This window comes from Choristoneura fumiferana, unplaced genomic scaffold (genome assembly GCF_025370935.1).
Source record: "Choristoneura fumiferana unplaced genomic scaffold, NRCan_CFum_1 Sck3bRy_145;HRSCAF=333_pilon, whole genome shotgun sequence".
Taxonomy (NCBI): domain Eukaryota; kingdom Metazoa; phylum Arthropoda; class Insecta; order Lepidoptera; family Tortricidae; genus Choristoneura; species Choristoneura fumiferana.
In genome coordinates, this window is record NW_027412827.1 from 2592 (window position 1) to 15405 (window position 12814).

Consider the following 12814-nt stretch of genomic DNA (forward strand, 5'->3'; position numbering starts at 1 on the left):
GAAAAACATAATAAGTAAAATATATTTAATGAAATAATTTGTATCTTAAAAATAAAATTGCAGTCATTTAGGTTAGTAATCTTTTACTATAAGTACGAGTAATAAAATTATTAATTAAATATTGAAATAGAAATCTTTAATTTACAATAATCAGACTTAGGCTGTTTTTAATCAGTGAAACAATTGTTCGGAGATGTACTCGTAGCATGCAGTGATAAAACGATAAAAAATATTTGCCCTTGGCATAAATCTTTTTCCATATTTATTAATGAGATCGATACCTATAATAGTAGTTTATGCAACTGTATCATAATGGGTCCTCATGTGACCCTTTTTACCCACACTCGTGTTTTAAGGGCTAATTACATACAGTTGCATACAATATTTTATCTACACACATATTATACTCGTAAGCACTCTAAGATGGGTTCAGAAACCGATGACAAATGACCTGCATTGCATTACTGACTTATACCACCAGTAACATATCCATAGCTGTTAATGTTAAACTAATGTACTTAATAAATAATTTTAAACACACAAAGGGATTATTTTTTAATAAACTTTGAATAACAACACAGCACAAAACAACAAACAAAATGACAACAGTTATTGCGGTAAGGCAAATCTCTGTCACAAATGTTTTTTTTTCAAGACAGACAAATCAGTAAAGTCCTTATTCTTATGTCGCTCGAGATGTCGAGATCAAATTGTCGTGTGATTTGTAGTTAAAAACATGCCAGTGACATTTTTGTATCGAGAAAATTTTGTGTCTGTGGATTCCAGAATAGAGGCTCATTTAAATAGTGTTGATTTTGACAGCTGTTCCAAATTTGAAACTCATTACAGTACTATATATTTGATACTGTAATGAACATTACGTTACTGCTGTTACCTACTACCAGAGAGACAAGAAAGATGTCTTGAACATGAAACTACCGTGAGACTCATTCATATTAAATGTAATGACCCTGATATTGAGTGCGCGTTGCTCCTAAGAGGAAGGGCTACGGATTAGCCCGAAACATGTCGAGCTAAACTCGATTTAAGACGTGAGTTATACGGGTCAATATATTTAATAAGAAATATGTCATAGTAAAATTTTGTCATAGTAAGATTGTTTGATTGCTGGTCATTGCCAACGGTTTTTGAACTAATTATAGAGGACTTAATGATATGGGTGTAGATAAAATAAATTTGCATCAAAACAGTCAATTGAGGCTTGTATTGTTAATTGGAACAATTAATATTAAATTAACCTTTTCAATGCAATAAGAGAAATGTTTATAATAATAAAGATTGGGATAGGAACAAATATGTAGTCTTAGTATTTCAATCTAGTTTAGTTCTTATAGTCTAAAAATGGCACATATAATCACAGCCATAGGTGTAAAGTCATATGTCAAACAATGAAACTTAGGTACACAGTGAACCATTGCAATATTTCTAAAGTGTCACGTTGCAGGATCATGCACTATATCGCATAAGGACACTCTTGAGAACCCCCCACTGTACTCCAGTTTGCATCGGCGTCACGTGGTATAAGTAATTATTTTTGCATTTTTTATAATTTTTTATTAAATTTTGGTTAGAAATTCAATATATTTCGTCGGTAATATTGCAATACCGCGGAACTAGCAGTTTCGATAAGGTATAATTTCAAATTTCCACTGTATTAACAGTATATTATACTGGAAAAAGCTAGTTACGCGGTATTGCGGTATCACCGACGATTTGATACTTTCCTAATATTAACAATATTTCGTATATTATCGTGGACTAGATCACGTATTAAAGTGACACAATTTAGCAGGCAAAAATTCGAGGTTAATATTAAATACCTTAGGTAGTCAACAATGAAACATTGACGCACGAGACATTTAATGAGGCTGATTAAGCTAAAGTAATTAAAACTGTTTTGATTATATTCGTGAATTTACATAAATGCGTATTACATAAATACGTCTTAAAATTATGAAACAGATTATATTAGTTTTACGTTGCATTGTTAAATATGTAACGTTTCATTATGTACACTACTGTGGACACAGTGAAACATTTCCCATTTTTTACTTTTTATCTTTTTTAAGACTTACTACACATTCCTCAGCTGTCAAAACAAAAGATTTATGATATTTGGAAATTTTATGTTCATTGTTGGACACCTGACACTTGACCCTACGTGTTCATAAATAATATTTTTCAATAAATGTCTAAATATTGTCATAATCGTAGAAATTCTAAAAATAAACAAAAATGCTAATCACAAAATAACAAACTAACTTAAACTTGAACTTTTAAATTTAAAAAAGTATCACTACTTGTTGATACAAGATAAACTTTGGTGACACTTTGAAGTGCAGAGAACTTTGTTCTTATAACATGCACATCTTTTGGTACGGCATTGATTCTTGGCAGGTTGACACGAGCATTTTTGAAACCCTTGACCACCAAACATGGACTGACAAGTAACTGCGTGGCGCAATGATATGAGTGACTCAGAAATCACTCCTTTGTAATCGTTTGCTGAAATTTGTAAATCCTGTCTAGGGAACCAATTTTTGATGGTTCCAGAAGTAGTTCCAACTTTGAACACACCATTTCTGATGTCAACAATTTTTCCTGCAATATTCTTGATGTCAAGTGGTCCACGGTCAAGTTTTGGAACGTTCAAGAACACGCTGTTACCAATTTCTAATAACGGAAGTTTTTTGACGGTTTGATCAATCATTTTTTCTGCAGCTCTCTTGGTACCTTTGTGAGTTAGTTCTCTTTCCTTTGCAATATCTTGTTCGTTTTTGCATAAGAAACACAAGATTTGAGAACCATAACCTTCTTTACCATCAGAAAAACCACATATAACATGCATGGGTTTACAGCAAGATCTACAACTGTGAGCTCCCGTTGTCTCGTTTCCACAAACTAGACATACTTCCACGTTAGACGAAGATGTAGAAATTCCATCGGTATTTTGCTTGCCAAGATAAATATGCGGTAATGATATTATATCAGACCTCGGTGAAGCATTTCGACCATTCGAAATGTGAGTATCAGTGTTCATAGGCATCATATCAATTTGAACATGGATATCCTCAGCACTTTCTATTTCAGATAGAACATTCTCATTTTCAGATGGAATGCAAATGGTTGATTTGTTACTTTGGAGGGAATGGTGGATTTCAATTTCTGCTTCTAAAAATTCAACGACAGGAGTTTTTACTCTGTCTATGCTAGCTGAGATATTCAGATGACTTCCTCCAACCTGATCTTTATGAATGTTTGTATTCGCCGAGGTTGTATTATAATTATCCATCTCAGTTTGAATGGCTGAAATGACACTGTTAGGTATATTAGTACCTTTGAGTATTGTTTTTGGATCAGAGCCGAATAAAGCACGATAGGGTGATCTACCAATTATTCGATGGAATGATGAATTTTTACAATATTGTACGAAGTAACAGCCCACAGACCAATTAACAGAGTTATTATCTCTCATCCAACAACGCAACATATTCTCAACGTCCTGATTGCTACGTTCGACACTGCCTTGTGTTTGAGGACGTCGAGGGCCTCCATGAATAATCTGACATTCTGGCCACAACTGTACAATTTCTTCAATCACATGAGCTGTAAACTCCTTCCCATTATCGGATTGCAAAATTAAAGGCGCACCAAATTCCAAAAAGATTTTCAGTAATTCAAATGCCACCTCTGCGGCCTTCTTAGATGCCAAGGGTCTGAGATGTAAAAACTTGGTAGCATGGTCTTGGTAATTCATTAACCATTTGTATTTTCCGTCTGCAGCTGATTGAAAATCAATCAAATCTACTTGGCCTCGTGAGTTAAAATCTTTTGATATAATAGGTTTGGTCACAATACCTTTTCTTGGCAAGGACCGTTTCATTTCACACACTGCACAAAATTTAATAAACATTTCTATTGCTTTTTTTGGAATGTAGAGTTTGTCCTTTATGCTATACATAATTTTGTCTCTGCCACCATGTCCAGTAGTTTTATGAATTTCTGTTAAAATATCAAAATATTCTTCTGTTGCAACTATACGCACTGAGGGATCATTAATAGACTTCTTCTTGACTATCAGAAAATCTTTGTCTTCAGTTTCCATTACGTCGTATTTTGACCTCCAATAATATTCCACTGATCCTTGTTGCATGGACACCTTACCTTTCTTGATGATTTCTATAACCTAAAAAAAAAAGTAGTTTATTTTCAGACATGTGGCTCTTACATAAAAACTAATTTAAAGGGATCACTAATATTAAATAATATTATAACGGATAACTCACGTCTTAAACCGAGTTTAGCTCGACATGTTTCACACACACACACGCACACGCGTGTGCGTGTTGCGGCAGCCGCTGAGTCGCGTGCTCCTGAGAGGAAGGGCTACGAAATAGCCCGAAACATGTCGAGCTAAACTCGGTTTAGGACGTGAGTTATCCGTTATAATATCATTTAATATGAGTGAGTCTCACGGTAGTTTCATGTTCAAAAAGGGATCACTAATGTTTGGTCAAAAATCAATCCCCAAAATATCACATCCCAAACTATTTTACCCAAATTTTCATTTGCCAAAAACACATTTCCCAAAACAACTTGCAATTTTGCAGTTACCAAAAGCTTTTTTGGCAAGTCATTGTTTAAGATTGTTTTTTTGGAATCTTTTTTTTGTATTTTTTATTTCAATTCCAGATGTTTACTTTTACGGTCATCCCGTAAAACCTAAATTGAAAATACAAACTGAAATAAAGATGCAAAGAAAAACCAGAAAAATAAGACCAGCACTGGGAATCGAATCCAGGTCCTCGGTATTCCGTACCGCATGCTATACCGCTACACCACTGCTGGTCAACGGTACAGGCACGAATTTCTCCTATGCACTACATATCTCGGCTTGTTTGTTTCTTATTTAGCCACTTAAGCAGTGACGCTAGCGACATCTATACTGGTATTGGGTTGGTATTGGCCAATCTTAATTTGATTGCTTAATAACGATATCTCTTGTCCGGGTGAGCGGTTAGTTCCAATGGAATGCCGAAAGTTTCTCAATGAGGGCTACGGTATAGATGTCGCTAGCGTCACTGCTTAAGTGGGTAAATAAGAAACAAACAAGCTGAGATATGTAGTGCATAGGAGAAATTCGTGTCTACCGTTGACCAGCAGTGGTGTAGCGGTATAGCACGCGGTACGGAATACTGAGGACCTGGGTTCGTTTCCCAGTGCTGGTCTTATTATTCTGGTTTTTCTGTGCATCTATATTTCAGTTTGTATTTTCAATTTAAGTCTATGTTTAACAAAAAAATATTTGGTCATGTTTCATTTTACGATGGATCATTTATTTATTTTTCAATAAAAAATTACAGCATTATAGTAAAAGCAATATCTAGTCAAATGTGCTGTTTGGTATAAATAACATACTCTTCCCAAAATATTGCAAGGCATAACCTTCGATTTACAACTCAATTTGAGTAGGGTCATTTGTCCAACAATGAAACTTGGGTATACAGTGAAACATTGCGATATTTCTAATGTGCCACGTTGCCAGATCGTGAACTATATCGCGTAAGAACACCCTTGAGAACCCCACTTTGCAACGGTGTCACGTGGAGGAACACGTGTCTACGGAGCTTTTTCAGTATTATTGGAACAAAAGTGAATATTTTTCGCATTTCTTGTACATTTTTCATTAAATTATGGTTAGAAATTCAATATATTTGATACTTTCCTAATAATATATCACATATTTCGTATATTATCGTGGACTAGATCATCACGTTTTAAAGTGACACAGTTTAGCAGGCAAAAATTCGAGGTTAATATAAAATACCTTAGGTATGACTACCAATGACACATTTAAGCGTGGAACACAACACACCTATGAGACCGATTACAGTTTAAGTAATTAAAACTGTTTTGATAATATTCGTGCATTTTTAAGTAACCCATTACATAAATACGTCCCAAAATTATGAAACAAATTAAATTAGTTTTCACGTTTCATTGTTAAATATGTAGTGTTTCATTCTGTACACCACTGTGGACACAGTGAAAAATTTCCCATTTTTTACTTTTTATTTTTTTGATGACTTACTACACATTCTTAAAGAATACTGTATATGTCACCCGAAACCCAATAAAATTACCTAAGTACAGTAAAAAATTCAGACTTCTATCTGTCAAAACAAAATAGATTTGTGAGATTTTGAATTTTGTGTTTCATTGTTTAGACACTTGACCCTATCTAGTGCAAATCACCCATTGAGGGCTATCGTTTTTTGTCTCACTAGATGGCGCACTGTTGCGTGAGGTTTTTAAGTATGGCTTTTAAAGGCTGGTATTACGGGTGTGAAAACAAAGTTTAGATTAAAATCATATTTAGTACACCTTCGAACCGTACCATAAAAATATCGAGCATGCCACAGTTTTGCATAGTCCCCGTTATGTTCGGAAAAAAGGGAGGACAAAGGTTTTCGAAACACAAAACTGTCTCAAAACACAGACATTCATTGCCCCGAAACGCATATTTGCCATAATTAATTTCAGATATTGCAAAATATTCACAAAGTTATTCTAATTATAAATAAACCCGCGTTACTCACCCAAAAACTATGAGATTTGACATTTCGGAGACCTGACGCTACACTAGCGCCTCTAGTGGCGAATTCATACGCGTTAGCCCTCATTGACAAAATATATTATAATCATAAGACATGGCTGTATGCACCCTGCTTCCTTAACCTATCCCTGAAGGGATGAATAAACCGACCAAGTGCGAGTCGGACTCGCGCACGAAGGGTTCCGTGTCATTATTCCTACAACATTAGACGTTAGCCAAAAAACGGCAAAAAATAAAGTTTGTTGTATGGGAGCCTCCCTTAAATATTTATTTTATTTTAATTTAATTATTTATTTTTAAAGTGATTGTTATACAACTTAATATTCTGTGAATATTTCAAGCGTCTACCTATTGCCGTTATTAATATCAAGCAGAAAAACCGGCTAAGAGCGTGTCGGACACCCCCAAAATTGGGTTCCGTAGCCATTACAAAAAAGTTAAGTAATATTTTTCTAAGGATTTCGTATTTTATACGGAATCTTCCAAGTTTAGGTATATTTTATACCTTAGGCTGCTATTTACTCATAAACTATAAAAAAACACCACTGTTACGTCTATGGGAGGTACCCTAATATTTTTTTTTTTGTTTTTTTTTTAATTGCACTATTTTGTCGGCATAGTTTACTTATATATCCGTGCAAAATTACAGCTTTCTAGCATTGATAGTCCCTGAGCAAAGCCGCGGACGGACGGACGGACAGACAGACAGACAGACAGACATGGCGAAACTATAAGGGTTCCGTTTTTGCCATTTTGGCTCCGGAACCCTAAAAACGGCAAAAAAACCACGTTTGTTGTATGGGAGCCCCCCTCAGTTATTTATTTTATTCTGTTTTTAGTATTTACTGTTATAGCGGCCACAGTTATACATTATCTGTGAAAATTTCAACTGTCTAACTAACACGATTCACCAGATACAGCCTGGTGACAGACGGACAGATGGACGCACAGCAGTCTTAGTAATAGGGTTTCCGTTTTTACCCTTTGGGTACGGAACCCTAAAAAACCAATATAAAGAGCATTTATTAGTACTTAGTACGTTTCTGGCGCTTTCAGGCCACTGCCGCGACATGCTCGCTTCGCGCGCTCGCGCGCGCTGTGGTGTGATGTTAAGGTGATTTTAAGGTGATTTTCCACCGTCGAGGCGAGACGACGCGGGGCGAGACGAGAATTGAAATTTGCCACCACAGGTCGCCGCGGACACAGCCCTACCTACAAGCCTCGTCTCGTCTCGCCTCGCCAGTGGAAAATCAACTTTAGGGTCGCAGGTAGCAGTTCGTTTCTGCGGGACCACAGTTTACACCAAACCAAATCTAACCTACAGTAAATAGGTACAGTAAGTACTGTAATTTTTTTATACAGTTAAAAATATTCCTGCCATTTGTTCTTTTGTCTTTTGTATTCCTGTACTACCTATCAGTAAATATATGTTATACTCATATCATAACTCATAAATTGAATGTGCGAAGCGACAATTTGGACAAACATTTTTTTGGAATAGGTAACCTGGTACCTGTAATATATCCCAAAATGAAACGTTTCCATAAACGTTTGACTTAATAAAACTTGACAAAATGAAAAAATGCCTAATAATAATTTGATCTAATGAATGGAATTCGAAATGAACCAATGATTCATTTGGGAAATGAAAATATTGCGATTTTTTTTTTGGGAAATGAAATTTGACCAAAAACAATTTGGAAAATGGCAGTTATAAAACATAAAACAATTATGCACTGTGTTCAGAAGCTTAGCAGCAGAAACTAAGTTTATTTGATCTGAGAACTTAGTTTGACCCATAATATACTCAGCAGCACAAAATTTGGCCCACTCTTCATACATAATACCTATTACTGCATAAGTGCATACATTTGAGGGCCAGATTTTTTGCCGCTCAGTATAAACCGAGGACGCAAAGGTATAAACTTAAGAAATTACTATATTTATCATATTTATTTATAGATAAATAACAACTAATGAATAGTTTATTTATCAACAAAATACTAACCTCTAAAATACGGGCAGATGTCCAAGGTTTCTTTACGTTGTGCACAGAATCGGTTTGATTTTCATAAAATGAATGGAGCTGGTGTTGGAAAGCTTCTTTTACACTCATATTTGATTACTATCATCACTATTTTCGGTACAACGATAATTCTGTTGCGACGCCGACATTTTTCACGCGCTAAACAAACACGGCCGGTCAGCTGGTAACGGCCGCCATCGCATACGCAGCGCCACCAGTGGCCAAAAAAGAAACTATTTTACGATGTGCCCGGTATAGAGCTAGGAATATCGACGAACGCGTTGCTCTAATCGATCTGCCGTATTATTTCTCAGGCACATCGTGATATGCCTGGCCAACGTTTAGGCATATCATGAAATGGCGGCGTTTCACGATATGCCTAGGAATTTCGTGATCTGGCGGATTTTACGATCGGCCGCCGACATATACATTAAAATAAGTAATAAAGGTCAAACTCTTTATTTCTCGTTCACCCCCAGTTTTTATAATCCTTGGTTTTAAAATCGAGTTTTTTTTTAAATAGTCGGCGTGCAAAGCAGTAAAAAGGTACGTTTGATTTAATGTAAGTAAATTCAATTTATTATTAACTCATTTTTTTGTATTTTACTTTGTCACATAGAAATGAAAAAGATATTCTGACTGGTTGAAATTACATTCCTTCGAACTATTGCGCTCTCATTCGTTCGCGCGCCAGAAATTTCGGGTGAATTGGGTCACTTCCACCCTTGGTTATAAATCTACTATTTTGTTTCGTCATATTCAGAATAAGGTTTGTGTTAAACAAAATTAAAAAAACTGAAACGTGGGGCGATTGCGCGAAAACGTTTTAAATTATGACAGGATTAAATGAAGAAAAAACTATTAAATCTAGATCTACAAGGTTGTCACGGTCAGTGCACCCGTTAACAGTGTCACAGGGCGTGGACGCGTTCTGTAACTTGTTCTGTGATGGACGTACCTAGGGTATGATGTGTACGTGCGCTGGCGATGCCCTCGGGCGGCGTCCCGCAGCGCGCAGGCAATGCCCCGCCAACGCGTACTTCAGAGCGGCGAGCAGCAGCAATGGCAGAAGCGCGCCGCCCCGCCCCGAGACACGACGAGTCGCCGTACATACAGCCGCCCCGCCTGTAACCACGGAACAATGAGTGCATGTCTCCACCAAGAGACGTGCAAGGATGCGTTCCGATTAATGATTTGTTATGAACAATTAAAAAACCATTTATCTATCCCTCGCTCGCTGAGCTGTTTCCAACTAGAGATGTGCTAAGCGAGGTAGGTTAATAAGCAATAGAAATGGTTCATGAAAATCACATTCCTGACAACGCTTCCTCGCACATATCTGATGGAAACGCAGACTTAAGCAGGTGAGCGGCGCGCGCGCCCGTGCAGCGCGCAGCGTACAATACAATACAATAGCTCATTGTACACCAGAAATAGTAAGCGATACAGAAAATAGGTACACATAGAGTAAATCACTCACTTAGCGTACACTCATTCAGCGTACTTGTTTCATGTCAACTAATAGACGACACTTAGACGACCAGATGGCATAGTGGTTAGAGAACTAAATACTAAGTTCGATCCCGTGTCGGGGCAGAATATTTGTATGAAAAATACGAATGTTTGTTTCCGGGTCTTGGGTGTTTAACATGTATTTAAGTATGTATCTGTCTATATAATTATATTTATCCGTTGCTTAGTACCCATAACACAAGCTTTGCTAAGCTTACTTTTGGACTAGGTCATATCGTTTTTTGTCTTTCTAGATGGCGCCACTGTTGCGTGAGGTTTTTAACTATAAAATCATACATAATTTTCCGCTGCACTTCAAAAACTCATAATAGTACATTGTGCATTAAGGGCGTAAGAAGGGGATTACTAACGAGAGTCTATAATGACTCGAGTTTGTAATCCCCTTACGGCCCGTGATACACACAATGATTTTCATCACATTGCGAGGAAAAAAATGCAAAAATGAAATATTTTGTGTCTAAACACTTCACAGCTCGGCAAAAGAAAGACGCTAAGAAAACAACTGAATAAAATAATGGCTACCCGCCAATACAGGGGGCTACAACAAAATTCGAAAATCGAAGTTCGTATCGTACCGTCCCTCTCACTCGTATTAAATAATATTTGCGTCAGCAAAACGATACGAACTTCTATTTTCGAATTGCGTAGTAGCCCCCTGATTGTCACTTTTTTCGAGTCATCTACTATAGATAATGCTAAGCTAATTATTCCAACATGCTAAAAAAATATTACTAAAATGTAAATAAAAAAATTACTTACTTTTTAAAACTAGTCATAACTCCCTTGAGAAGAAAACTATACGTAAATCCATTACTCCCCGCGGGAACAATTGAGGCCATTGTCCTTTAGTATACAGGCATGGAATAACATCATTGACGAGCAAGTGTGATGAAAAAACATAATCGTTACAGCTTCAGCACTATTCGCCTGGACGAACCAACAGAAAACTTACGAAAACCGGCATGATAATACTACGATTCCAACTCATGGGTATACCTTAGGCAGCTTGTCCACGGTGTCGTTGGAGTAATCCCGGGTCTCGCCCGCGGTCTGGAGCAGCCCCAGGATGGGCACGTCCACTGCGTGGGCCTCGTCATCCGTTTTTCCGGCGCCGGGTTTCTCTCCGGACATTATCTGCAACATAGAGCAAAGCTGTTGCAACATAATGGTAGATTGTAATTTGCCAATGTTGCTAATACTTATTATCCTATTCCTGACGAAGAAAAATTCAAAAACACAAAAATCATAAAAAAATGTCTAGCCGTTCTTGAGTTGGTGTTACTAACACGACTTTGTTTTATATATACCTAGTAAGTGAACAATTGTTTTCACTGTCCCTATTTAATTTCCTCTCAATCGAAGTGAAAAGCAGAGTGTAAAACTCGAGCATTAAGCCCATTTACCCTCGACGTAAACCCTCGCCTTACGGGCTCGGCCTCGGGTAAAATGGCTCGTTTTATGCTCTTGTTGTATAATCTACTATTAACGTATTTTTCGTTGACCCGTTTGGATAAACAGAAGCTTTATTTTCAAACGCACTCGGAATCACAATCGTTTTCAACACTTCTTTCTGACACAAAGTGTAGGACGAGGACAGAAACAGATGGATAATGCGATTGCGAACATCAACATGTTAGACAATATGGCCTCAGATCCTAATCTAAATATTTAATGCGCTCACTGGACACACGGCAAAATAAACTATGCACAGGAGTTATAGGGATTTACAATTATATAATAGTACATTGTGCATTAAGGGGCGTAAGAAGGGGATTACTAACGAGAGTCTATTAGAAGCGGAGGGCTTTTAATGACCCGAGTTTGTAATCCCCTTACGGCCCGTGATACACACAATGATTTTCATCACATTGCGAGGAAAAAATGCAAAAAATTAAATTATTTTGTGTCCAAACACTTCACAGCTCAGCAAAAGCAAGACGCTAAGAAAACAACTGAATAAAATATGGCTACCCGCCAATACAGGGGCTACTACAAAATTCGAAAATCGAAGTTCGTATCGTACCGTCCTTCACTCTCGTATTAAATAATATTAGCGTCAGGAAAACGATATGAACTTCGTGGTAGCTCCCCTGATTGTCACTTTTTTCGAGTCGTCTACCATAGATAATACTAAGAACCGTGTTTAGTTTAGAATTCGAATGGTCTTACGGCCAGATTATTCCAACATGCTAAAAAAATATTTACTAAAATTATTGCAAAACAATTTGATATAAATTTAAAATATAAAAATAACGAAGTTTCATGAAGCGTGGCAAATTTTTATGGTGTAAAATTAGGTTATATCTAAGTTTTAAAGATGTAAATAAAACGTTGGCTGACTTGAAACCTCTTTAGTCTGAAATGACGTACTACCTACTAACTTTTTAAAACTAGTCATTTATTTATTCAAAACAATACAATAATAGGCTTACAGTATGAAAAACCAAAACGCCTATTACGTTACATGCTTCATATAAATCAACATGGAATGAACACAAATTAATAAGAAAGAATACAATACCTACCGGAAATAACATAACCAAAATGAACATAGAAAACGGATTTGAATACTTTACAAATTATTATTGGATAAAAACTTCACAATACTATCCAGCACA

General features: G+C 36.5%; 1 protein-coding gene across 1 annotated transcript; it reads right to left on the reverse strand.

Annotated features, from left to right (window-relative positions):
• Positions 1 to 2075: 2075 nt before the first annotated feature.
• On the reverse strand, positions 2076 to 8695 carry LOC141445022 (SCAN domain-containing protein 3-like). Its single transcript, XM_074110796.1, has 2 exons — positions 8646 to 8695; positions 2076 to 4207 (listed from the first exon to the last, which is right to left on the reverse strand). Exon 2 carries the CDS (start codon positions 4172 to 4174, stop codon positions 2318 to 2320), a length of 1857 nt encoding a protein of 618 aa, XP_073966897.1. The 5' UTR covers positions 4175 to 4207; positions 8646 to 8695; the 3' UTR covers positions 2076 to 2317.
• Between the last annotated feature and the right edge of the window lie 4119 nt (positions 8696 to 12814).